At 56.3% G+C, this 23,874-nt stretch overlaps 2 protein-coding genes across 13 annotated transcripts; both read left to right on the plus strand.

The window, feature by feature from the left end:
• Positions 1–1,997: 1,997 nt before the first annotated feature.
• Positions 1,998–6,615, plus strand: FOLR2 (folate receptor beta). Of its 7 annotated transcripts, none has more exons than XM_046686037.1 (6): positions 2,008–2,123; positions 3,004–3,049; positions 3,335–3,496; positions 5,555–5,743; positions 5,856–5,991; positions 6,150–6,615. In XM_046686037.1, the coding sequence occupies exons 3-6, from the start codon at positions 3,347–3,349 to the stop codon at positions 6,434–6,436; spliced, it is 762 nt and encodes a 253-aa protein (XP_046541993.1). In that variant the 5' UTR covers positions 2,008–2,123; positions 3,004–3,049; positions 3,335–3,346; the 3' UTR covers positions 6,437–6,615. The 7 variants fall into 7 exon arrangements, with proteins under 7 accessions (XP_046541997.1, XP_046541993.1, XP_046541996.1 ...); XM_046686040.1 differs by lacking the exon at positions 2,008–2,123 and adding an exon at positions 2,249–2,328; XM_046686039.1 differs by lacking the exon at positions 2,008–2,123 and adding an exon at positions 2,726–2,852.
• Positions 6,616–8,078: 1,463 nt separating this feature from the next.
• INPPL1 (inositol polyphosphate phosphatase like 1) lies at positions 8,079–23,781 on the plus strand. Of its 6 annotated transcripts, none has more exons than XM_046637476.1 (29): positions 8,079–8,102; positions 9,499–9,912; positions 12,740–12,803; positions 12,896–13,046; positions 13,265–13,385; positions 13,640–13,780; positions 14,031–14,124; positions 14,209–14,301; positions 14,410–14,508; positions 14,624–14,774; positions 14,859–14,965; positions 15,275–15,377; positions 15,468–15,664; positions 15,961–16,078; positions 16,701–16,797; positions 17,077–17,215; positions 17,332–17,431; positions 17,528–17,616; positions 17,893–17,974; positions 18,105–18,194; positions 18,710–18,823; positions 18,970–19,058; positions 19,762–19,849; positions 19,940–20,095; positions 20,341–20,419; positions 20,515–20,655; positions 21,793–22,465; positions 22,729–22,862; positions 22,966–23,781. In XM_046637476.1, the coding sequence occupies exons 2-29, from the start codon at positions 9,716–9,718 to the stop codon at positions 23,054–23,056; spliced, it is 3,798 nt and encodes a 1,265-aa protein (XP_046493432.1). In that variant the 5' UTR covers positions 8,079–8,102; positions 9,499–9,715; the 3' UTR covers positions 23,057–23,781. The 6 variants fall into 6 exon arrangements, with proteins under 6 accessions (XP_046493432.1, XP_046493430.1, XP_046493431.1 ...); XM_046637474.1 differs by lacking the exon at positions 8,079–8,102 and adding an exon at positions 8,176–8,355; XM_046637475.1 differs by lacking the exon at positions 8,079–8,102 and adding an exon at positions 8,395–8,419.
• Positions 23,782–23,874: the final 93 nt, after the last annotated feature.

Raw genomic sequence — 23,874 nt, forward strand, 5'->3', positions numbered from 1 at the left:
ATCGAAGACCTAGATTTAAGAGCTAAAACTATAGAACTCCTTAAGAAATCACAGGGGAAGAGCTTCCTGACATTGTATTAGGCAATGATTTCTTGGATATGACAGCAAAAGCACAGGCAACAAAAGAAGAAATAGATAAATTTGAATACATCAAAATCAAAAACTTCTGTGCATCAAAGGACAGTTAACAGAGTGAAAAGGCAACCTACAGAATGGGAGGAAATATTTGTAAATCATATATCTGATAACGGGTTAATCCAGAATATATAAGGAACTTCTACAACTCAGCAACAAAAAAACATATAACCTGGTTAAAAAGTGGGCAAACTACTTGAATAGACATTTCTCCAAAGAAGACATACAAATGACCAACAAGCCTATGAAAGATGCTCAACATCATGAATCATTAGGAAAATGCAAACCAAACCACAATGAGATATCACCTCACACCCACTAGGATGGCTTCTATTAAAAAAAAGGCCAGCCCTGGTGGCCTAGTGGTTAAGTTCCATGTGCTCCACATTGGTGGACGAGGTTCGGTTCCCAGGCACAGACCCACACCACTTATCTATCAGTGGCCATGCTATTGGCGGCAGCTCACATACAAAATAGAGGAAGATTGGCAACAGATGGTAGCAGCTCAGGGCGAATCTTCCTCAGCAAAAAGAGGAGGATTGGCAACAGATGTTAGCTCAGGGTGAATCTTCCTCAGCATACACACAAAAAAAACCCCAAAAAAACCCAAAATCCAGAAAATAACAAATGTTGGCAAGGATGTGGAGAAATTGGAACCCTTGTACACTGTTGATGGGAAGGTAAAATTATACAGCTGCTATGGAAAACAGTATGGCAGTTCCTCAAAAATTAAAAACAGAAGTACCACATGATTCAAGTATTCCACTTCTGGGTATATATCCAAAAGAACTGAAAGCAGGGTCCCAAAGAGGTATTTGTTCACCCATGTTCATAGCAGCATTCTTCACAATAGCCAAGAGGCAGAAGCCACCCAAGTGTCCATCGATGGATGCACAGATAAATAATACGTGGTATACACATACAAGGGAATATTACTCAGTTATAGAAAGGAATGAAATTCTGACACATGGGTGAATCTTGAGGACATTATGCTAAGTGAAATGTCACAAAAAGACAAATACTATATGATCCCACTGATATTCGGTACCTAGAGGAGTTAAATTCATAGAGACAGAAAGAGGAATGATGGTTGCCAGGGGCCAGGGGGAGGAGGAAATGGGGTAATGTTACCTAACAGGAATAGAGTTTCAGTTTTACAGGATGAAAAAGTTCTGGAGACTGGTTGCACAGCAAAATGAATATACTCAACATTACTGAACCGTACATGTAAAAATAGTTAAGACAGTAAATTTCTATATAGTGTGTATTTTACCACAATTTTTAAAATGACCATCAAAAATCAGTTAACTACGTTTACAGAAATGCTTGATGGTGAGATATCATCATTTATCAGATTTGAGACAATTTTTCTCTGTGACCCTTGACTTCTGTGCCCACCTGGCTGCTCATAAATTAACCTGATAGCTGTCATTTAAACTTATCAGTATGTGCGAGGCTTTTCCATATATAATTCTCAACAATGTTTCTGGTGAGCAAACTAAAGCTCAGCAAGGTTCAGTGACATTTCCCAAGGCTGTATGAGGAATGGAGCTATCATTGGGTTCCTAAAACCTCGGTTCTTCTCCACAAAGCCTCATGTCCCTCAAGCTAGCTTTATCCTAATAACCACTTGGGGTACCTCAAAAATTCAGATCCCCCTTAGAGATGAGCAATTCTCTAGATTTCGATGAATGTTGAATGTGTGGATCCTGGAATGAGTAAATTAACCAAGAGATAAATGAAAACAGGAGTTGAATAAATTGACAGACTAATGTAGCCTTGGAGAGGGTGGGGTCTGGAAAAGAAGGAAGAACAGGAGGAGAGCCAAGGAGGAGAATTACATTCTGTGCTTACCAGAACTCTTACAGTCTACCCTGCGCTGAGGTCAGAGACCGCTGGGGACAGTCCAGGGGCCTGGAGCAGTTGCCAGCCTGGAGAGAGGCCAATCTAGACGCAGCTGCGTGCTCCCAGCAGCAAAGGAGGCTCAGGCAAGATGCCCTAAGGAGGGAGGGGTGACAGGGGCACTGGCGGGTTTGTGTGTAGGGGAGGGGCCTATCTTTCTTTAGAAAGATCACTCTGGCTTCTGTGGGGAAGGTGACGTGAAGGGGAAGAAATTGGAGGAGGGAAGACCTGACCCTAAACAGAGCCAAGGGAATTGAATTCCAGAAAGGTTTTTGGAGGGACCCTTGCAAGGTCTTGTGGATTAACTGCACGTGGGGATGGTGAGGGAGAGGAAGGGGTCTCTGTTCTCAACTTGTAGGTACTTCAGTGACAGAGCCCAAAGGAACAGATCTTTAATAAGTAGGGTTGGGGGGTGAGGAGCAGCCATGAACAGAGAAGGGGGCCGTCACTTTTGCCGGTCCCTCCCATGACTCTAAGTGCTTGTCTGGTTGGCTGCTCCAACATGGGGGATTTTTATGTTATCCCTCAGGCCCAAGGGTCCTTGCATTTGTTTTTTGAGGGGTAAGGTAGCGATCTGGTGCATTAGCCTAGAGAGAGCTGAGGAGGCCAGAGTCACGAAGGGAAATGGCTATTAGAGAATAGGAAATGGCTTTCAGAGAACAGGGAAGGAAAAAGCCTGAGCAAGCAAAGCTGTTAAAAATCACCACTCTTTCCGCTTCTGTATCATTTAACCAAACACCAGCCTGTGTGTTCTGTCACTTGATCCTCACGCTGCTCTGGAGAACTCAGCGGAGCTGGGTCACTGCCTTCCCCAGGTTAACAGGGGTTCTAAGCTGGCATGGGAGCCCAGGGGATCTGGGATGTAATGGCAGAGCACTTGCTGGACAAGGATGAGGGCACTGTGTATCTCTGGCCCTTTTCCGGGGAGCAGGGCATCGACGTGAACTATTTCATTACTTTTCTCAGGTAAAGTCCAGAAACAGGGAGATCTTAAGCCAAGTCCAGAGAAAAGGTGAGAGCACAGGCATCTCCTCCGACTTGGGAAGACTCCCCCAGCGCCCATCTACTAACCCCAGATCCCTTCTGAGCCCTCCAAGCCTGGGGTGAGGGAGCCCCCTTTGCCAACTTTCTCTGCCTCGGCCTCAGGGAGCCTCAGGACCCCAGCAGAGAAGGAAGAGGATCTGCCCCATCCTTCACTGAGGAGATGGGGAGACTGAGGCAGGGGGTGAAGCAGTTACCCTGCATGGAGCTCTCTTTCCTCAGGCTTTGGTGTCCCTAACCACAGCTCCCTCTGCAGGGACAGAAAGACATGGCCTGGAAATTGATACCACTTCTGCTGCTTCTGGCCTGGACAGCCTCCACGTCCAGCGCCCGGGACAGGACAGACCTGCTCAACGTCTGCATGGACGCCAAGCACCACAAGGCAAAGCCGGGCCCTGAGGACAAGCTGCACGACCAGGTGAGGATGGAACGGGGTTCCAGTTGGGGGCCGGTTCTGACAGGGAAGAGGAAGTCAGGGCAGTGAGGGAAGAGTTGAGGGGTCAGACACCCCCAATCCTTATTGCTGTGGGAGAAGATGAAGGTGGGGGGGAGTGGTGGAGGTGATTTTAGACGTGGCCTCCTCAGAAAAGGATACCAGGTCACCAATAACATGGAATAATCATTTCCTGAGCAGCTACTAGGTGTCGTGTGTTTTCTGTATGCGATTTCGTATTTCCAGTGGTCCTTTGATGTAGGTAGACGATACTCTCCTCCACATGACACAGTTGAGGAAACTGAGGCCCAGAGAAGCACATGGACACAGAGGAATGGGACATGACCACCCCTTGTGGTGGGGAAGGGGTAGGACTGGGTGGGTCCTCCAGGGGTTTGGAAGGTGAGAGACCGTGGGGGAGGATCGCTCTTCCTGCCTTCACTCTGTGCAGTCCCATGGAGGGCCGAGGGCAGAAGAAGGGAGGGCCCTTCTGACTGTGATACAGGGTGTGGGAGCTGTCCATTCATACATTCTGTAAAAAGGTACGCCAGTTGGTTGCAACCCTCATAGACTGAATGTCTCCTTTTCATGAAAATATTGTTCAGACTCTCTTTTCTATCCTGGAATGAAATTCAAAGCTAATAGAACCTATATGTGCATTTAATTTAAAAACATCAACATAACTCTCTATCTGTAATACAAAGGAGAAGCAAAAAGAAAGCAATTTATAATAAAATCATATACATTTCAACATGTCAGTTCTCTGGTATGACCACATTAGAAATCATTAGGAAATAGCATGTTTGCTTTATTCACAAAATCACTATGAATGGGGCAGCCACAAATGACGATGGATACAGGTGTAATCGACTGACAATTTAAATGCTATAAGATACTCTAAGCAGTATTGCCATGGAGGATAGAATTTTCTAAAATAGTGAAGAACTCCAATAAAACAAAACAAAAAACTTAGTACTATCCTCCTTTTCATGGTATTTGCAGTCTTGGAAAACCCATTCTATGTTAAAAACTTGCTAAAATTTGGTATGTCTATTGGTAAGATGGAGTTTGATTTAGCTTTAGGAAATCATTAAGTAGGTCTTTCATTTACTTTTTTTTCCTTCTTTTTCTCCCCAAAGCCCCCCCAGTACATAGCTGTATATTTTTGTTGTGGGTCCTTCTAATTGTGGCATGTGGGATGCCGCCTCAGCATGACCTGATGAGCGGTGCCATGTCCACGCCCAAGATTGGAACCATGAAACCCTTGGCCGCTGAAGCGGAGTGCACGAACTTAACCACTTGGCCACGGGGCCAGCCCCTCATTTACTTTTCTCAGCAAACATTTTTGTGGGCCTGCTATGTGTCTGGCATTGACCCAGTACTGGGGACACAGATCCTAATAACTGCTGAGAATAAAGCTCTTCAACATGCAGTATTGCATAGCTTGTTTCTTTTCTCTTTTGCTCAAAATGTCACCTTCCAGTGAGGCTTTTCACAACCACCCTATTTAAAATGTCAACCATCATCCCATACTCCACATTCCCATTCCTGGCTGTAATTTTTTCCATATAGCTGATCATGTCCTGACACACCATATTTTTTCTCTTTTACTTTCTTACTGTCTGTCTCTCCTGATCAGAATGTAAGTCCCATGAACACATATTTCTGTCTGTTTTGTTCTCTGCTGTAATCTCAGCATCTAGGACAGTGATTGACATAGAATTGGTACTCAATAATTATTTTTTTAATGAATAAACAAATTAAAGAAATTTTTATAAAATGCTAAGGGCTGAATAAATGATGGCTACTGTTCCCCCAAGACAGGGTTTCCTCCTAGGCTCCCACAACCCTCTGTTCACACTGTGGTAATTGAGTCTCTCCCCAGACAGGAGTTCCTGGAGGCCAAGGACAGAGGGGTGCTCACAGCAAGTGTTCCTAGGACAACCTACCTTGGGCAGGAGAGCAAGAACCAAATGGGGGGAGGCTAGAGGTGGCAGAAGGCTGTGGAGGGGGAGGACCTAGTCCTGCGTCTTGCCCTCCCAGTGCAGTCCCTGGAAAAAGAACGCCTGCTGCTCGGTCAACACCAGCCGGGAGCTGCACAAGGACACCTCCCTCCTGTACAACTTTAACTGGGACCACTGCGGCAAGATGGAGCCCGCCTGCAAGCGCCACTTCATCCAGGACACCTGCCTCTATGAGTGCTCCCCCAACCTGGGGCCCTGGATCCAGCAGGTACGCGTGTCTCCCTCACCCCAGCCCAGCAGGCTGCCTTCCAGCTCAGTTAAGGCTGCACATGCCAACATCCCTGGCTGAGAGGAGCCCTCCCTCCCCACCTCCCATCCAGGTGGACCAGAGCTGGCGCAAAGAGCGTTTCCTGGACGTGCCCCTGTGCAAAGAGGACTGTGAGAGCTGGTGGGAGGCCTGCCGCACCTCCTACACTTGCAAGAGCAACTGGCACAAGGGCTGGGACTGGACCTCAGGTGGGGGCTTGGCGGTGGGGAGATGGAGGCGGGGTTTGGAAAACAGGGAGGGGGGGCGTTTGAGGATTTGGGGTTGGGTGTGGATTTCTGGGAGTGGCCAGAAATGAGCTTTGGGCCCAGGAGCCGAATGTCTGTGCCCACCCTCTCTCCCCCTGCAGGGTCTAACAAGTGTCCAGCTGAGGCCACCTGCCGCACATTTGAGTCCTACTTCCCCACGCCTGCTGCCCTGTGTGAGGAACTCTGGAGTCACTCCTACAAGGTCAGCAACTACCGCCGAGGGAGTGGCCGCTGCATCCAGATGTGGTTCGACCCGGCCCAGGGCAACCCCAACGAGGAGGTGGCGAGGTTCTATGCCTTGGCCATGACTGCTGGGGCCACGTCCCATGGGATGGGGCCTCTCCTGCTCAGCCTGGCCCTGATGCCGCAGCTCTGGCTCCTTGGCTGAGCCCAGCCCTCCACAGACATCCCCTCTGCCTGTCCCCAGCTTTGAATGACCAGGCTAGGCTCAGCTCAGCTCCTAAGCATGCCTTCATCCACTACCCATCCCTCTGTCATCCAGTTCCTGCTCCATGGCGGGGTTCGGGGGTTCTCTGACAGCCAGTTCCAGTAAAAAGAACAACACAACCACGTCTGATGAATTATTTTGGTTGTGAGTTTGTGGGCGGGTAGAGGACAGATTCCATAGCTTTTGGATTCCTTCACATTAGAGAAATGAGATCTTGATTTCAGTCTCAGCTCTGCTACTGTGTGTGTGAAAGTGAAATAGTTGCTTGACTGCCCAAACCTTAGTTTCCTCCTTAATCAAATGGGGACAATAATCCTTCCTTCCCTCAGGGTTGTGAAATATAAAGGAGCTGTTGCCTAGAAAGTGTGTGAGCCCAGTGCCTGCACATAATAGTGCTCAGGGATTCTGCTGCTCTGGTAGCCCCAGATGAGCCAGGTCCAGGGCTTCATTATTTCTACTGTACCTCCCCTACCCCCAGCCTTGTCTGCCTGGCTCTGGGCTCAGCTCTGCAGTGGGGAACCTGGGGATGGGAGTCCAGGGAAGGCTCTGGATTCCCGGGGCGGGGGGGGGGGCGTGAAAAAAATTCACACACCATGTGGATTGAAGGGGCAGAGTTGGGGCTCCGGACCCTCAGAGGAGGAAGAGAGCCAATTAGGGAGAGCAGTCTGGGAGGTTCCTGGAAAGGAAGTACTCAAGAGCCTTGAACTGGTCCAGCACTGCTGTGTTGGAGATGCAGCTGGAAGAGGGGTGGGAACTCCTATGGGCTTCCCAGGGGCAGGAGCCCAGCCTCTCCTCTGGCACCTTTGTCCCCTCCTGGCACTGGTAGATGTGCCTATCCTGGAGGGTTGTTCCGTCTTCGCACAGCCCCCAGGAGCTGGGCCTGAGTTGACCTCTGGGTCTCCTGCTTCTCCACTTCCCCTGGGTGAGTCTTTGTCTCCACATTCGGGAAGGAACACCAAGTGCGTGGGTCATCTTTCCAGGACTAGAACCCAGGTGTGAAGACTCCTAGTCCAGGTCTCTCCTCGTGGCACCGCAGTGCCCATTCATGCCACACTCACCTTTCCTCACACCAAGAGGAGACTGATGGGGGAAGTCAGGTGCAGACTGGAGGACGAGTTATGCGGTTTCTGCAGGGACCTGGAGACATTGTTGGGTGTGTGGAAGGGGCTCTTAGTCATTATATTTATCTAGTCTGGAAGGCCCCACAGAGCCCTCTCCACATCCTAGGCTTTGCTTCAGCTGAGTTAAGCCAATGCATGTTTGAAATAGAGGAAGAAGCTCGCCAGGACTGACCCAGACACAGGTTCAATTCAGCGAAGTGAAAGTTCCCTCCCAGATTAAAGGAGATCCTCCAACAGCAGCCCAGCAGTTGGCAGCAGTGGGAGTCGGGCTGGAGGCCTGCGCCTTTAAGGAGCCAGGGGGGCGGAGGGGCGGGGCAGGAAGCGGACTCCCAGGAGACGCCGCCACCGGCTAGGTCTTTTTTTGGGAAGGGGCGGGCTGGACCCCCCTCTGGGCCCCGCCCCCTTCCCGGCGGTCCAGTCCTGCTCCTCGGCGCGCGCCCGATCCAGGGGGCTCCGGGCTCTGCGTCCCGCCCACAAAGGCTCAAGTTAGTTGACCTGGAGGGAGTAGCTGGGGCGGGGGCGGGTGCTAATAATACCGGTTCGTTCCGCCGCCGCGCTTTACAGTTTACACAGCTGTCACCTTCGTTACTCCTTAATTAATAACAAAAATAGCCGCCGTTCAGGAGCGCCTACTGGATGCCAGGCCCTGTGCCGAGAGCTTTACAAGCACAGTCCCATTGTGCTTAAGCACATAACATTATCCCCATTTTCTGGAGCGGGAAGGCGAGGCTCGGAGAGGTGCGGTGACTTGTCCGAGGTCTCTCGGCCGGTCGGCCCGTCCGGGATCGAGGCGGGGGGCCGGGTGAGGCGGGGCGCGGGTGCAACCCCCGGCTCCACGGAGAGCCGCGGGGGCGGAGCGGCGGGCGGGGCGGAAGGCGAGGGGGGTGCGGCGGCAGAGGATGGCCATCTTAAGTGGCCGCTGAGAGTTCAGGGCTGCTTCCCGGGGGAAGGGGGCACCGGAGCAGCCCAGGAGGTGGGGGTCTGCGCGCAGCGGCCGCGGCTCTGGGGAGAGATCGGGGGCCCGAGGGTTTGAGGGAACTTTTTTCTAGATGGGCAAGGGGAGGCTTGGTCTCGGATTGCTGAACCCCTCAAGGCCCTGGCCTACGAGTATGGGGGATGGTGCCAGGGAACTTGGCCGAGAGGGGGAAGGGCTCTGCCCGGGCTCAGAGGGGCTGCCAGGGACAGTGCGTGGGGGTTCGAGGGCACTGGACCTCGTCTTGGGGGTTTGTGGGGGAATCCAATCTCTGTGGAGGGGATACCCCCGTGGCATTTGTCGGGGGCTGGACCCAGTGGAGTTTGGGGGTTCAGGTCTAAGAGGCAACTGGATTTCACGGGAGTTGGAGGTCCGGGTAGCTTGGATGATGAGGAGAGGAATTCGCGGTGTGGGGGGGGGGGGGTTCATCATGGGATCCTTCGTGGATTTGAGGAACTCGATCCTTGCCAGGCTTTAGGGGGGCCAAGTGGAAAGGATTTCTGGTGGAATCAGACATTTATGGGAGTTTGGGGGGGGGGGCATTCGTGGGGCGTGTGGAGGGGGGTAAATTCTCCCGGGGGGGGGACGGGATCCTGCCCCGCCATCACGCGGTGGGGGGGGTTTGGCCTGGGGGGGGGGGGGGGGGGGGGGGGTTGGGGGCTGGATCACCTCGAGGTGGTGATGGCGGGGCAGGATCACTGGGGTTTTGGAGGCCGGTTAATCCTGGAGTTTGGAAGGTCCCGGGCCCTTCGGCAATGCGGAGGACATCATCCCCACGGGGAAGGAGTTGGGGCAGAGGCGGTCCCGGCCGTGGGCCGAGCGGAGGGGGAAGGGGCCGGCCGCCTGCTCTGCGCTCTGCTCCTGCCCCTCCCCCGCCGCCTCTGAACAAACTTTTCTTTCTCTTCAAGTTGAGGCCGGCACTGCAGGCGGCGGCGGCTGCGCGGCGAACGAGGCGGCTTGCGCGGCGGAGCGAGGAGCGCCGATTCCCGGCTCCGTCCGGCCCGTGGACCCTCAGGCCCGCAACCCGGGCTCGGGCCCGGCCCCGGCCCCAGCCTCAGCCCCGAGCGTCCCGGGGCGGATGGCGCGGGGCAGTGGGCGCGGGCGGCGCTGAGCCCTGCGCGGGCCATGGCTTCGGCGTGCGGGGCACTGGTCCCGGGGGTCGCCGGGCCGGGGGGCGCCCTGGGCAGCCCAGCCCCCGCCTGGTACCACCGCGACCTGAGCCGCGCTGCCGCCGAGGAGCTGCTGGCCCGGGCAGGCCGCGATGGCAGCTTCCTGGTCCGAGACAGCGAGAGCGTGGCGGGAGCCTTCGCGCTCTGCGTCCTGTGAGTGGGGCTGGGGCTCCCGGCGGGCAGGGACACGGCCCGGGGTTCCTTGAGTGTATGGGGAGGGCCTGGAACAGTGGGACGCCAGCGCCCCCCAGAGTGGGGGCCTTGGCCTTATGCTGGAGCTGAGGAAGGATGGTGGGGGTACTTCCTTCTTGCTGTGTGCCTCGGGGCACTTTCTGGGGCTTTGAGGGCAGAGTATGTGGGGTCCTGCCGCCCAGGGTATCTGTGATGGGGAAAAATGCAGGGAGTCTCTGGCAGACCCCCTCAGCCACCCTCCAGGGAGAAGGGGCCAGAGGGATGAGGATGTACATTCCACGGCTGTATCCAGTTCTGTTTATATAGCAGTTGGGTTTCTAAGTGGACATTGGGGCCAGAGGGCCCGATGGGGGTGTGTGAGGATGCCCAGCAGCTTCCTTAGGGGGCTTTTCTGTGCCTTCAGGACTGAGGTTGGGGCCCGCCTGGCTGTGTATGGCCGGGGCTGGGGGGGGCAGGGTGGTGTTGAGAAGAAGGGAGTGAGGCTGTATGGGGCCATGTCATTATTTCATGAATCAGTGAGTGCACTGTGCACCCTGGTTCTGCGCTGAGCCCTGGGTATCCCGGCTGCCCTTGCCTTGAGCCTTGGGTGCTGAGTATGGGGCTAGACTTGACAGCTCTGAGTGGGCCTGGTCCTGTGCCTGTACCCATCCGCCGTGTGTGGGGTTGGGTGAGTTGCGCTTTCGGTTTTGGAGTCTTCTCCCTGAGCTGTCCCCAGAGCCCTAAGGTCCAGCACTGGGTGGGCTCCTGCGGGCCGCCGGAGTGGGAGATAGTGAGTGGGAAGTAGCAGGGGCTGCTTTCTTTAGATCTAGCTGTGTACCTCTTTAGCGGGGTGAACCCTCACATCTCCATCCCTGTCCCTTCGCCCTCGATTCTCCTCACATCTTTGGGGGTACATTGGCCTCGGCCAGTGGTTCTCAATTGTGGTTGATTTTACCCCTCAGGGGACATTTGGCAACGTCTGGAGACATTTTTGGTTGTCACAACTGGGATGGTGCTACTGGCATCTGGCTTACTGGCTACTGGGTGGAAGCCAGGGATGCTGCTAAACATCTTACAATGCACAGGACAGTCCCTCACGACAAAGAATTATGTGGTCCAAAATGTCAGTGGTGCTGAGGTTGAGAAACCCCGGCCTAGGCAGTGGACCTGGAAAGGAAGGGGCTCTCTAAGTCTCAGCTTATGCCCCACGTCTGAGGCCCAGAAAAGGCGACTAGAGAGAGGACAGTCTAGGCAGATGAATATCCTAGAGTCCTGCCTCCCAGCACCCTCTGAGGCATACCCCCTAATGAGGGAGGGGAGGGAGGCAGGTGCTGGGTCAGCTGTTGAGTGGGAGGGGGACAGCTGGGCCTGTGTCTGGGTGAGGACATTATTGTCCTAAGAGGGAAAAATCCTGGCTCCATTGCCAGGGAGGGGCTGGGTGGGGTGAGGGTCTGTCTGTGTGTAGGGGCTTCAGCTTTACCAGCTGACTGTCGCTGCTCCCTGCATCTCAGGGGCCTGGGGGTGGGGGATCAGAAACCTACTTGCTTACCTGAAAACACACCCACATGTGCACAGGAAACATTTAGGACACACCCCTGCCCAACAGGCGCAGGCAATCCAACCAGCAGGTCAGGATACAGGCCCTGGCCTCTGCCCTGGCTTTAAATTCCAGCTCTGCCTCTTGCTCCATGACCTTAGGCAAATCACTTTTCTTCTTTGAGCCTCAGTTTCCTCTTCTAGAGAATGGGCATAATATCTGCCTCAAACTGTGAGGGTTAAATGAGATTACGTCTGTAGGATGCTGAGTACCTGGCCTGTCACAGAGACAGGGATCAGTTAATGGGAGGTTATTATTCTTATAAACACAGACTCACAGTCCACAAACACACCCAGTCACACACACACACCCATATGGCTTGTGCCCAGTTGGTAGCCAGGAGAACCCCCAAAGGGGGCCTACATGAGGGGAGGGGATGGCTCTGTGGCCAAGGTATAGGGTCTCTTCAAATAGGCATTTGGTCCTCTGGTGCCAACGCCCCGCTCCTGCCCAACACACACACACGGGCCCAGTGACTCCCTTGGGCCTACCCTGAGGTGCGGCTGCAGAGGGCGTCCTCCACCCCTGAGTGTGGCCTTTGCCAGCCAAGCCTGGCTCAGCTGTCACCTGCTCAGCTGTTGCTGCCATCTGTCAACACCCCTCTTGCCCCTCCTCAGCTTGGGGCTCCAAGAGGCGTGGGTGTTCCATAGGGGGCCCCCTCAGGTCATCTCAATTTTCTGGTGTCTGGGGAAGGGAGGAGAGAGCCCTCGGGTGGTACCCCTACCCTCCCCAGCGAAACTGCCCCTCACACACCCGACTCCAGCAGAGCCGGCCACCAACGTGAACACGGACAGCAGGCGCACACGTGTGTTAGGACGCAGCCTGTGCGCACACACACAGGTTACCCAGGCTTCCGAGGACTCTCACTCTGGCGGGGACCCAAACTGGTACCACAGCCCAGCGAGGCTGTTTAGACAGCTGTGGAGGCCACAAAAGAACGGCCTGTTGCTTCCCGGGCCCTGTGGCGGATACGGAGGCTATGTAGGACTGGGTGGAGGGTGAGAGGGGTCTGCTCATTCCTGCTCTGGTTGGTGACACTGGCAGGAAAGAAGTAGACTGGCCCCGTCATTAACCCTGTGCAGCCTGGGCAAATGGATTTAGGGAAACCAAAGTGAAGGGGCTGGGGCTGAGCCTGGTGCAGGAGGAGGGGTGCCTTGGGGCTTAGATCGCAGCCTGGGGGTGACAGGTTCTGACCCACTGCCTTGCTGTCAGGTATCAGAAGCACGTGCACACATATCGAATTCTACCTGATGGAGACGACTTCCTGGCTGTGCAGGTAGGAGCTTGGACCCTCACCTCCGACCTTGATTCCAGCCTGTGGCTTGGGACCAGCTGGCTGACCCTCCTCCCACCCCTGCTGGCCCGCAGACCTCACAGGGTGTGCCTGTGCGCCGCTTCCAGACCCTGGGCGAGCTCATTGGCCTGCATGCCCAGCCCAACCAGGGCCTTGTGTGCGCCCTGCTGCTGCCTGTGGAGCGGGAGCGAGAGCCGGACCTGCCGGATGACCGCGATGCCTCAGGTGCGGCCCGGGGTGCAGTGTGCACATGCCTTCTCTGCCCTCATCCCTGGACACTACTTGCTTTTTCCCATCCTGTCTTCTCAACCCGCATCCTCTAGAGCCCCCTGCCCCAAACCACAATGCCAGGGCCCTTTACCCCCTTCCATGGCATGGTGTGCCCCCGTGCTTCACTGAGGGTGGGATGCTCAAACTGCTGTACCACTGACCCTTGTCCACAGATGGGGAGGATGAGAAGCCCCCGCTGCCCCCGCGCTCTGGTTCCACCAGCATTTCTGCCCCCATGGGGCCCAGCAGTCCCCCGCCAGCCCCTGAGACCCCCACAACTCCAGCTGCTGAGAGGTGAGACCTCCCAACCCCCTCCTCTGAGCAGGAAGTCCCTTTTTCCTCTGAGAACTGTGCCCTCACCAAAGGCGGGGAGACCTTCTAAGCCCTGATGCCACCTCCAGGGACCCCATTCCATCTCAGCTCCAGCAGCAGATACCCTGATCCACAGCACTCTGACTGTCACCTGTACCATCTCCTCTAGGGATGGGGTGGGGGTGCTGGGACAGGATCAGCCGGGCCTGTACTGACTTCTTAACCCCTCCCTGAAGTGCTCCGAATGGGCTGAGCACTGTCTCGCACGAGTACCTGAAGGGTAGCTACGGGCTGGACCTGGAGGCTGTGCGGGGTGGAGCCAGCAACCTGCCCCACCTCACCCGCACTCTCGCCACCTCATGCCGGAGGCTGCACAGGTACCTACCTGGGACATCCAACACCATGCACTGCACCCTTACCTCTCACCTGTCCTCACCTGCTCCCTTGTTGCACAAGTGTCCTGACCTCTGACCTCTGGCCCCGAACAGGGAACGAGCTGTTGCCTCCTGACTTTTCCTCACCTGAACCCTTGTATCCTCATGATGGAGGCTGAAGCTACACACTCAGCCCCCCTTCCCTGTGCTTGGGTCGGGGTGGGGAGTTCTTCTGACCTGATGTCTCCCCTAGTGAGGTGGACAAGGTTCTGTCGGGCCTGGAGATCCTGTCCAAGGTGTTTGACCAGCAGAGCTCACCCATGGTGACTCGCCTTTTGCAGCAGCAGGTGGGATTCTGGGGAGACCTCTGGGGGGTGGGGGAGGCCTCCTGCCTGGTGGCCTCATGTACAAGCCTCATTCTTTCCCCCCAGCAGACCCCACCACAGACTGGGGAGCAGGAACTAGAGAGCCTGGTGCTGAAGCTGTCAGTGCTGAAGGACTTCCTGTCAGGCATCCAGAAGAAGGTGGTCTGACCCTTGACCCACCAGTCCACTGACCCCAACATCAACCGTGCCCCTCCCGGCTCCAGCCCTCAGCGTGTCCCCTAACCTTGCCTGCCCTTGCCCCTGCAGGCCCTGAAGGCCTTGCAGGACATGAGCTCCACCACGCCCCCCGCTCCGCTGCAGCCGTCCATCCGTAAGGCCAAGACCATCCCCGTGCAGGCCTTTGAGGTACGTGGCCGGGGGTGCCAGGTGGGGCCTCATGGGGCAAAGGGTGAATGGAGGTGAACGGGGTGCTGCCTGCCCTCAGGTCTTTTCAGCAGCCTCCCCACCTCCTGGCCTGCAGGTGAAGCTGGATGTGACCCTGGGTGACCTGACCAAGATTGGAAAGTCACAGAAGTTCACGCTGAGCGTGGATGTGGAGGGCGGGCGGCTGGTGCTGCTGCGGAGACAGCGGGACTCGCAGGAGGACTGGACAACCTTCACGCACGACCGCAGTGAGCCAGGGCCTGACCTGGGGGTGGGGAGGCAGGGCAGCCCTGGGCCTTGGTACGGGCTGGTGTGATCCATCCATCCTCTAGTCCGCCAGCTCATTAAGTCCCAGCGGGTCCAGAACAAGCTGGGTGTCGTGTTTGAGAAGGAGAAGGACCGGACACAGCGCAAAGACTTCATCTTCGTCAGTGCCCGGGTGAGCAGCGGGTTGGCCTAGGCCATTGGGGGCTTCAGAGAAGGGAGGGAACACAGGATGTAGGCATGTCATCCCTCCTGGCAGGAGTGGGTCTGACAGGGCAGAGAGTATCTATATTGAGAGTGGGGGTGCCTAAGGGCGGATTCAGATATTCAGTCAATGAACATTTATTGAGCCCCTGTTATATGCTTAGGTAGTGGGGATATAGTGGTGAACCAGACAGGCATGACCCTCCCCTCACGGTCCCTGCCGCCTAGCAGGATATCCCTGTGGAAGGGGGGTTTCCCTGACTGGCCGCTGTCCCCTTAGAAGCGGGAGGCCTTCTGCCAGCTGTTGCAGCTCATGAAGAACAAGCACTCCAAGCAGGACGAGCCCGACATGATCTCTGTCTTCATAGGCACCTGGAACATGGGTCAGGCCTGGGGTGGGCAGGGGCTGGGGTGGGAGAGAGGAATGGCCCCAGGGCAAGGCCCTGACCATGCCCCATCCCCTCCACCTCCAGGAAGTGTGCCGCCTCCGAAAAATGTGACATCTTGGTTCACGTCAAAGGGTCTAGGGAAGACCCTGGACGAGGTCACGGTGACCATACCCCATGACATCTATGTTTTTGGGACCCAGGAGAACTCGGTGGGCGACCGTGAGTGGCTGGACCTGCTACGCGGGGGCCTCAAGGAGCTCACAGATCTGGATTACCGCCCGGTGAGGAGGGGTCATCTTGTCCAGTCCCGTCTCTGCACGCACCAACCCAGACTACCCTGCTTGACCTCATGGGCGACCCTGGAGACTACAACTTGACTGGCTCTCCATCTGGTGCCTGGCCATATCCTTTAGGAGAGCTAACCTGAATCCTTCATGCTTTGGGAGGGTCCCTCAGGAAAAAGGGGTAGCAGGCCTTCCTCTCCTGGGAGTGCCAGAACAGTCTACAGTATGGGCTGGGGGGAATGCAGACAGTGGCCCCAGCCCGGAGCAGGGGTGACCCCACACCCTCTACCCAGATTGCCATGCAGTCATTGTGGAACATCAAGGTGGCTGTGCTGGTCAAGCCTGAGCATGAGAACCGCATCAGCCACGTCAGTACGTCCAGTGTGAAGACTGGCATTGCCAACACCCTGGGTGAGCAGGGCAGGCTGGGTCCCTCTTATCACACCTGCTTCCTTTCCAGTCTAGGGTCTCCCTCTTTTGGGTGGTCTCAGCTTTTCCATATATAGAACCCTTTAAACTTTGTAAAGCATGTTCATATTCTAAATCTCTTCCAGCCCCACCAGGAAGGCAGGGCCAGGATAATTACCTACCTTTCATAGATGAGAAAACTCAGGCCCAGAGTGGTTAAGTGATCTGTCTGAGGTCACTTAGCTAGTAAGTGGTGGAGCCTGGCATAGTGCCCTAGGCTCCTGGTCTCTTGGCCAGTGCTCCCCCAGGATAGATTCCGCTCATCCTTTCAGCTTCACTCTTGGGATCCCCTGTGACCTCCAGGGGCTCTGCTCACACTTGCAGACAGACTGAGGCCATCCAGATGGACCACGTGTGCCCCACGTAGCCCCCCAGGGAACTATGGGGGTGTGTTGTTGGGTGGCGGTGTTATGTGTGTTATGTGGGTGTGTGTTCAGGGGCCTGCCTGCTTCCTGGCATCTGGGGGGTTAGAGGGATCTTCCCACTGCTGCTTTGACGGGCAGAGGGGAGAGTTGGGAGCCCTCTGAGGGTGACTCAGGCCTTCCTCTCTTGCTTGCCCTGACAGGAAACAAGGGGGCCGTGGGCGTCTCCTTCATGTTCAATGGCACCTCATTTGGCTTTGTGAATTGCCACCTCACCTCGGGAAATGAGAAGACCGCCCGGTGAGGGTCTCTTTGCCCTCATCCCACTTCACCTGAGACCTCTTCCCTTTCCCATATCCCAGTCCATGACCCTCCTACATCTCAGTGCTCAGAGATCCCCTCCTCCTTTATTCCAACTCAAGAGCCCTTTGTCTGTCCTTGACCTTGATCTTGTCCCCAGCTCCTTCTTCTCTCCCCAGGGACCCTGATCCCTGCCCTATCCCTGACCCCAGAGACTTCTTACCTTTACACCTGTCATTGACTCCTGACCCTGGGGACCTCCCCCTCTGCCCACCATAGGCGGAACCAGAACTACCTGGACATCCTGCGGCTGCTCTCGCTGGGCGACCGGCAGCTCAGTGCCTTTGACATCTCTCTGCGTTTCACTCACCTCTTCTGGTTTGGGGACCTCAACTACCGTCTGGACATGGATATCCAGGTGCAAACAGGGCCTGGTGGGTGGCTGGTACGGAGGCTGGGCTGGGGGCCAGATGGGCTTCCACCTCTGGCCCTGGCTCAGAGGGAAAGTCTCCAACCTTTGTGTCCCCACCCCAGGAGATCCTGAACTACATTAGCAGGAAGGAGTTTGAGCCCCTGCTCAGGGTGGACCAGCTCAACTTGGAGCGGGAAAAGCACAAGGTCTTCCTTCGATTCAGTGAGTGTGGGCCCAGTGGGAGGTCTCGGAGGGCTAGGGTCCTTGTGGTATCCCTGGTGTTCAGGGCCCTGACTCCCTGTCCTCTGCCTTCCCTAGGTGAGGAGGAGATCTCCTTCCCACCCACCTACCGCTACGAGCGGGGTTCCCGGGACACGTATGCCTGGCATAAGCAGAAGCCAACTGGGGTGAGTGAAGAGAACAGGTGGGCCTCGGGAGACCCCCAGGGCTTCACTGAATCCAGCGTGTGTAGGGTCAAGGGTCTGGGCCTCTGCAGTTACTGCTCCAGCTTCTCTGGCCACTCTGAGGCCTTGGGGGTGATCCTGGGTGCTGTGAGGAGCCAGGGAGGGAGGTGGGCACTGGAGCCCAGTGTGGTGGGAGCGTAGGGCCTCATCAGCTCTGGGGTAGGGCTCATCTGAGCAACCCCAGCTATTAGCTCTGACCATGCTCCATCCCCGCCCCAGGTCCGGACCAACGTGCCTTCGTGGTGTGACCGGATTCTCTGGAAATCCTACCCTGAGACCCACATCATCTGCAATTCCTATGGTCAGAGCCTCCTGGACAGGGTGACGGGCAGTCCTGGGTGGTGCTGCCCTGACTCTGCCCCAGCTTTGGGAAGTGGGAGCAGGGAGTAAAGAGCTTGCCCCTGAGCCCCCATTCCTGCCCCCCTCCCCAGGTTGCACTGATGACATCGTCACCAGCGACCACTCTCCCGTGTTTGGGACATTTGAGGTGGGAGTTACCTCTCAGTTCATCTCTAAGAAAGGTGACTATTCTGGATGAGCTTATGGGTCTGGCATACGTCTGGGTGGGCACAGGTGGTGGCCTGGGGATGTGCAGGGGTTTGAACATAGCTAACTGTGTGTGTGTTTGGGTATGTACACGTATGTGCAGGAATGTTTCCGAATAAGTGATGTGTGAGAGTGTCTGTGTGCCTGGGTCATCTTGAGAGGTGCATGTCCGTGTGTGTGTGCGTGTAAGTGTCAACATGTATGTGTCTGCCTGGGCCACGTGTGTACCCCTGAGTGGCAGTGTGGTGGATTGTTGGTGGGCACTCTGGTCCCCAGCCCCTCCTTAGATGGTCTCTCATTCTGTCTGCCCCAATCCAGGTCTGGGCTTTGGGGTCTCCTTATTGTAGCTTGGGACTGGGGAGGCCCCTCCTGGCCTACCTTCCTGCTCTGCCACAGCCCCTGACTTCCTGTCCCAGGGCTCAGTCTTTCTGTCCTGCTCCTCCTGTCACCCTCTCAGCCCTCCTGTCTGCCTTCCTCCCTTTGCCCCCAGGGCTTTCAAAGACTTCGGACCAGGCCTACATCGAGTTTGAGAGCATCGAGGCCATTGTGAAGACGGCCAGCCGCACGAAGTTCTTCATTGAGTTCTACTCCACCTGCCTGGAGGGTCAGAGGCGGGGCCCCACGGCTGGGTGTGGGCCAAGGGGGATGGGAGGCCAGAGGTGCCCAGAACAGTCAGCCCCCTAGTTAGGGGGAAGGGAAACCGGGAGGTGGCACTCAGTTGGGTGTCCCCCACCCCCACCCCAACCCCAGAGTACAAGAAGAGCTTCGAGAATGATGCCCAGAGCAGTGACAACATCAACTTCCTCAAGGTGCAGTGGTCCTCGCGCCAGCTGCCCACGGTAAGGCTGCCGGCAGGGCCTGGGCTCGCGGGTGAGGGCGCAGAGAGATGTGGCAGAGGCGTTTGCGAGCCTGCCTGGGAGTGAGTGTATGTGAGTGTATGTGAGGGGGCTGGGCATGAGTGAGGGTGAGGGCATGTGCTTTATTTGGGGGTGTGGGACCAAGTTACAGTTTGTTCATTCATTCATTCATTCAGTAAATACTTCTTGAGCCTTTGCTAAATGTCAGGTCCTGTGTTGGCCACTGAGGATGCATAAAATTAATTAGTTACAATGCTAAGTGCTATGAAGGCCCATGCAGGGCTGTGTCTTCTACATTAAGGATTTGGGATCTTTCCCTAAGAGTTGAGTGGGAGGGGCTGGCCTGGTGGCTTAGTGGTTAAGTTCACATGTTCTGCTTCAGTGGCCGGGGGTTCCCAGGTTCGGATCCTTGGCATGGACTTGGCACCACTTATCAAGCCATGCTGTGGCAGGCCTTCCACATATAAAATAGAGGAAGATGGGCACAGATATTAGCCCAGGGCCAATCTTCCTCAGCAAAAAGGGGAGGATTGGTGGCAGATGTTAGCTCAGGGTTAATCTTCCTCAAAAAAAAAAAACGTTGAGTGAGAGTGAGCATGGACAAGCCTGAGGGTAGGGGTGTGGTGTCAGGGGCAGGAGGGGGTGGATGAGGCTTTGTTCCTGACTGGGCCACTCCGCTCCCCAGCTCAAGCCGATTCTGGCTGACATTGAGTACCTGCAGGACCAGCACCTCCTGCTCACAGTCAAGTCCATGGACGGCTATGAATCCTATGGTGAGGAGTGAGGGGTGCCAGGGACACAGGAAGCCAGACAGCACCCAAGAAAGGTTTGGTAATCTGCTGGTCTGCCTGTCTGCCCTTCAGGGGAGTGTGTGGTGGCGCTCAAGTCCATGATTGGCAGCACAGCCCAGCAGTTCCTGACCTTCCTGTCCCACCGCGGCGAGGAGACAGGCAACATCCGCGGCTCCATGAAGGTGCGGGTGCCCACAGAGCGCCTGGGCACCCGTGAGCGACTCTACGGTGGGGGCTCCACTGGGAGGAGTGTAGGGCATGAGAGGGGGTGGCGTGGGCAGGTCACAAACGGGAGGACCGGGGGTGCAGGGAGGGCAAGTTAGAATCTCTTGGAATATTTGGAAGTTCTGCAGCCAGGGCTGGGAGGGGGCCTGCCCTGAGGAATATCTGGGAAGGGGCTGGCAGGCCCAGTGGTGTCTGTGGGATCCAGGAGCCCAGGTCCCCTGTGAGACTCCTTTCCCTTCCTCCCCCAGAGTGGATCAGCATTGATAAGGATGAGGCGGGAGCAAAGAGCAAAGCCCCCTCTGTGTCCCGAGGCAGCCAGGAGCCCAGGTGAGCTGGAGCCGTGTTGGGAGTCAGGTGAAGGGGTTCCTGGGGGCTTTTGGTTGACCCCTACTTCATTTCTCCTCCCGTGTGCACCCTGGCAGGTCAGGGAGCCGCAAGCCAGCCCCTGCAGAGGCCTCCTGCCCGCTGTCCAAATTATTTGAAGAAACAGAGAAACCACCACCAACTGGGAGACCCCCAGCCCCACCTCGAGCTGCTCCCCGGGAGGAGCCCTTGACCCCTAGGTAAGAGAAGGAACCTGTCATACCCCCACTTTACCCATCGCTGTGCTTGGCTTTCAGGGTCAGCCTGGGGATCCTCTGCTGCTTGGGTGCTCTGCCCCCCAAGGGCTGGATGTGCCGGGAACCTGTGCCCGTGGCCACTCTGGCCAGCCAGGCCTCCCTTAGGTGTGGTTCCCTGAGTCAAAGGGAGCACAGTCAGCCTTTCCTCTCAATTCTGCCTTAAAAAATAGAAATAGTTTCTGCAGCAGCTCCCTCCATGTAAACAGACTTAGCCAGAGCCTTCCATCTGGAGAAGGCACTCGCCTCAGCACGGGAGTCCCCTGGGTGCGATGGAACACTGTCCTACAAGATGCCCCACTGGAAATGGCTTTGTGGCCAAGGGAGTTTGGGAAATAGTTCTGGCTACATTCTTTTCTTAGATATTCCCAGTGCACTTCAATATTAGCAAAAGCTCTGGGCCTGTGGACAGGAAGGAAACCGTTTTTCAACTCTGTTGAATATAGTTTCCCAAACTTAATGGGCCAGGAAACTTCTCTTCCACACAATAACTATTAATATCCTGGGGAACTAGTGTTCTGTGCCTCATACTTTGGGAAAGAGGGGCTCGCTTTCTAATTATCTCCAGTTGTCGCTGGAACTGAATGAAGACTCCTCAGTGCTGTGTGGGGCATTTCACTCATCTTCAGCTGTGAGCAGTTACCTTGGTTTTATCCCCAGGCTTGAGTAAACCTAACCTGAATCCCTGAGGAAGATTCCGCGGTAGCTGGGCCTCGATGCCTCTGGAGGCTTTCGAGATCGCGCGGATGGTCGTTCTCATTAAAGGCCTTTATTGCCCTGCCTCTGGCACTTGTTTTCACCTTTAAACTCAGGCTTCACAGTTACAGAGAGTCATAAGATCGGAGAATCTTAGCAAGTGAGGCAAGGAAGTTGAGGGGCTATCCGTTCAACTCCCCCATCCCCCGGATTCGAGAGATGAGGACACCGAGGGCCAGAGGGGGAAAGTGATGTGCTTACTTTGCGCAAGTCCAGGACCAGGGGCCCACATCTCCTGACTCCCAGTCCAGTTCTCCTTCCAGCGCACCGACTGCCTGTGCTTTGGGTTTCTGGGTCCTGACTTAGTTATCCCGTTCCCAAACCCAGGTTGAAGCCGGAGGGGGCTCCAGAGCCAGAAGGGGTGGCGGCCCCCCCACCCAAGAACAGCTTCAATAACCCTGCCTACTATGTCCTTGAAGGAGTCCCACACCAGCTGCTGCCCCTGGAGCCACCCTCATCTGCCAGGGCCCCTGTCCCACCTGCCACCAAGAACAAAGTGGCCATCACAGTGCCTGCTCCACAGCTTGGGCGCCACCGGCCCCCCCGTGTGGGAGAGGGGAGCTCATCAGATGAGGAGTCTGGGGGCACACTGCCTCCTCCAGACTTTCCACCCCCACCACTGCCGGACTCAGCCATCTTCCTGCCCCCCAGCCTGGATCCTTTGCCAGGGCCAGTGGTCCGGGGCCGCAGTGGGGGTGAGGCCCGTGCTCCACCACCTCCCAAGGCCCATCCGAGACCCCCTCTCCCCCCAGGCCCCTCGCCCACCAGCACTTTCCTGGGGGAGGTAGCCAGTGGGGATGATCGCTCCTGCTCAGTGCTGCAGATGGCCAAGACACTGAGTGAGGTGGACTACGCTCCCGCTGGGTCTGGCCGCTCAGTGCTCCTGCCAGGCCCTCTGGAGCTGCAGCCACCCCGGGGACTGCCCTCGGACTATGGCCGGCCTCTCAGTTTCCCACCACCCCGGATCCGAGAGAGCATCCAGGAGGATCTGGCAGAGGAGGTGTGTGGACCAGGGGTGGCTGGCTGTGTGTACCTGAGGTGTGTGCTTGCCCGTGGACTGTGATATCCTTTTACTCCGCCATTCAACACTCAGTGGTGTCCCCTCTGCCCTGCGTTGGGCACTGGGGAGTTGGGGGACACATGAATCAGCCCCAGTCCTTGTCTCCCTCTCCCGCAGAGCATGTGGTAAATGTGGCTGTCGGCAGGTGCTTCTGTGTGTGGGGGCACCCTCAGTGCTCCCCGTGACATACCCTATTCCCTCAGGCTCCGTGCCCGCAGGGCGGGCGGGCCGGCGGGCTGGGCGAGGCGGGCATGGGCGCCTGGTTGCGGGCCATCGGCTTGGAGCGCTATGAGGAGGGCCTGGTGCACAATGGCTGGGACGACCTGGAGTTTCTCAGGTGGGGGCGGGGCTGGAGGCGGATGGGGTGGGTCTGGCCCCGGGGGGCAGAACTACGGGCCCCCTCCCACCTCGCCCATTCCCAGCCTCTCTTATCCCTACAGCGACATCACTGAGGAGGATCTGGAGGAGGCTGGGGTGCAGGACCCGGCTCACAAGCGCCTCCTTCTGGACACGCTGCAGCTCAGCAAGTGATGGCCGTGGCTCAGCGAAGCTGTGAACTCAGCGCCCCTACGCCCCGCGAAGACCCAGCCATAGCCCCGGAGTTGAAAAGTTATGAGGGGCAGGGCAGTACCTCTCTGACTATTTATTGGGGATCTGCGTTCCCCACTGCCCAATCATTTGGAATGCCCTAGTTAGGACATCTTGCCCCTCGCCTCTTAGACCCAGGGTTCTGGAGGTCAGTTGCCGTGGTTACCAAGGACCTTGGTTATTCTAGTGCTGTCCTCCCTTTCTGGACCCCTCTTCCCAGCGCCAGGGGTGCCCGTGGGGTCCATTTGGGTACGTCTGGGCCCCCACTTTCACCGCTGTTTCTGCTGCCCTCCACCGGCTTGAACCACAGCGGGAGGGGCTGAGCTAGGACCTTTCCCCGAGGCTCACTCAGGGGTTGTCCGTCCGGAAATGAAGGAATAGCCCGAGGACTGGGCTGGGTTTATTTAAGCTTCTCTGTGGGTTTAGGGAGGGCGGGCACTTTAATATTATCGGGGCCGGTTAGGGGTGGGGGGGGAGGATCTCTGCCGGAAACGGTTTGCTTAGTTCTGTCTCCTGGTCCACCCCGCCCGGCGCTGGGAATGCGCGGCAGCCGCGGTTCCTCGCTGGTTGCAAGGGGGACCCGGCTCTTGCAGGCAGCCTATCCCCATCCTGGTTACTCAGGATTGCCCGCATGATGTCTTCAATAAATTAAGTTTTATTTGGATTGAGCAAAACTCACCTCAATAAATTACAAGTTTTTCAAAGGAAAAGAACAACAACCAAAAATCAGGAAAGAGGAAACCCCTCTGACCCGGTTCCCT

This window comes from Equus quagga, chromosome 14 (assembly GCF_021613505.1).
Source record: "Equus quagga isolate Etosha38 chromosome 14, UCLA_HA_Equagga_1.0, whole genome shotgun sequence".
Lineage (NCBI taxonomy): Eukaryota > Metazoa > Chordata > Mammalia > Perissodactyla > Equidae > Equus > Equus quagga.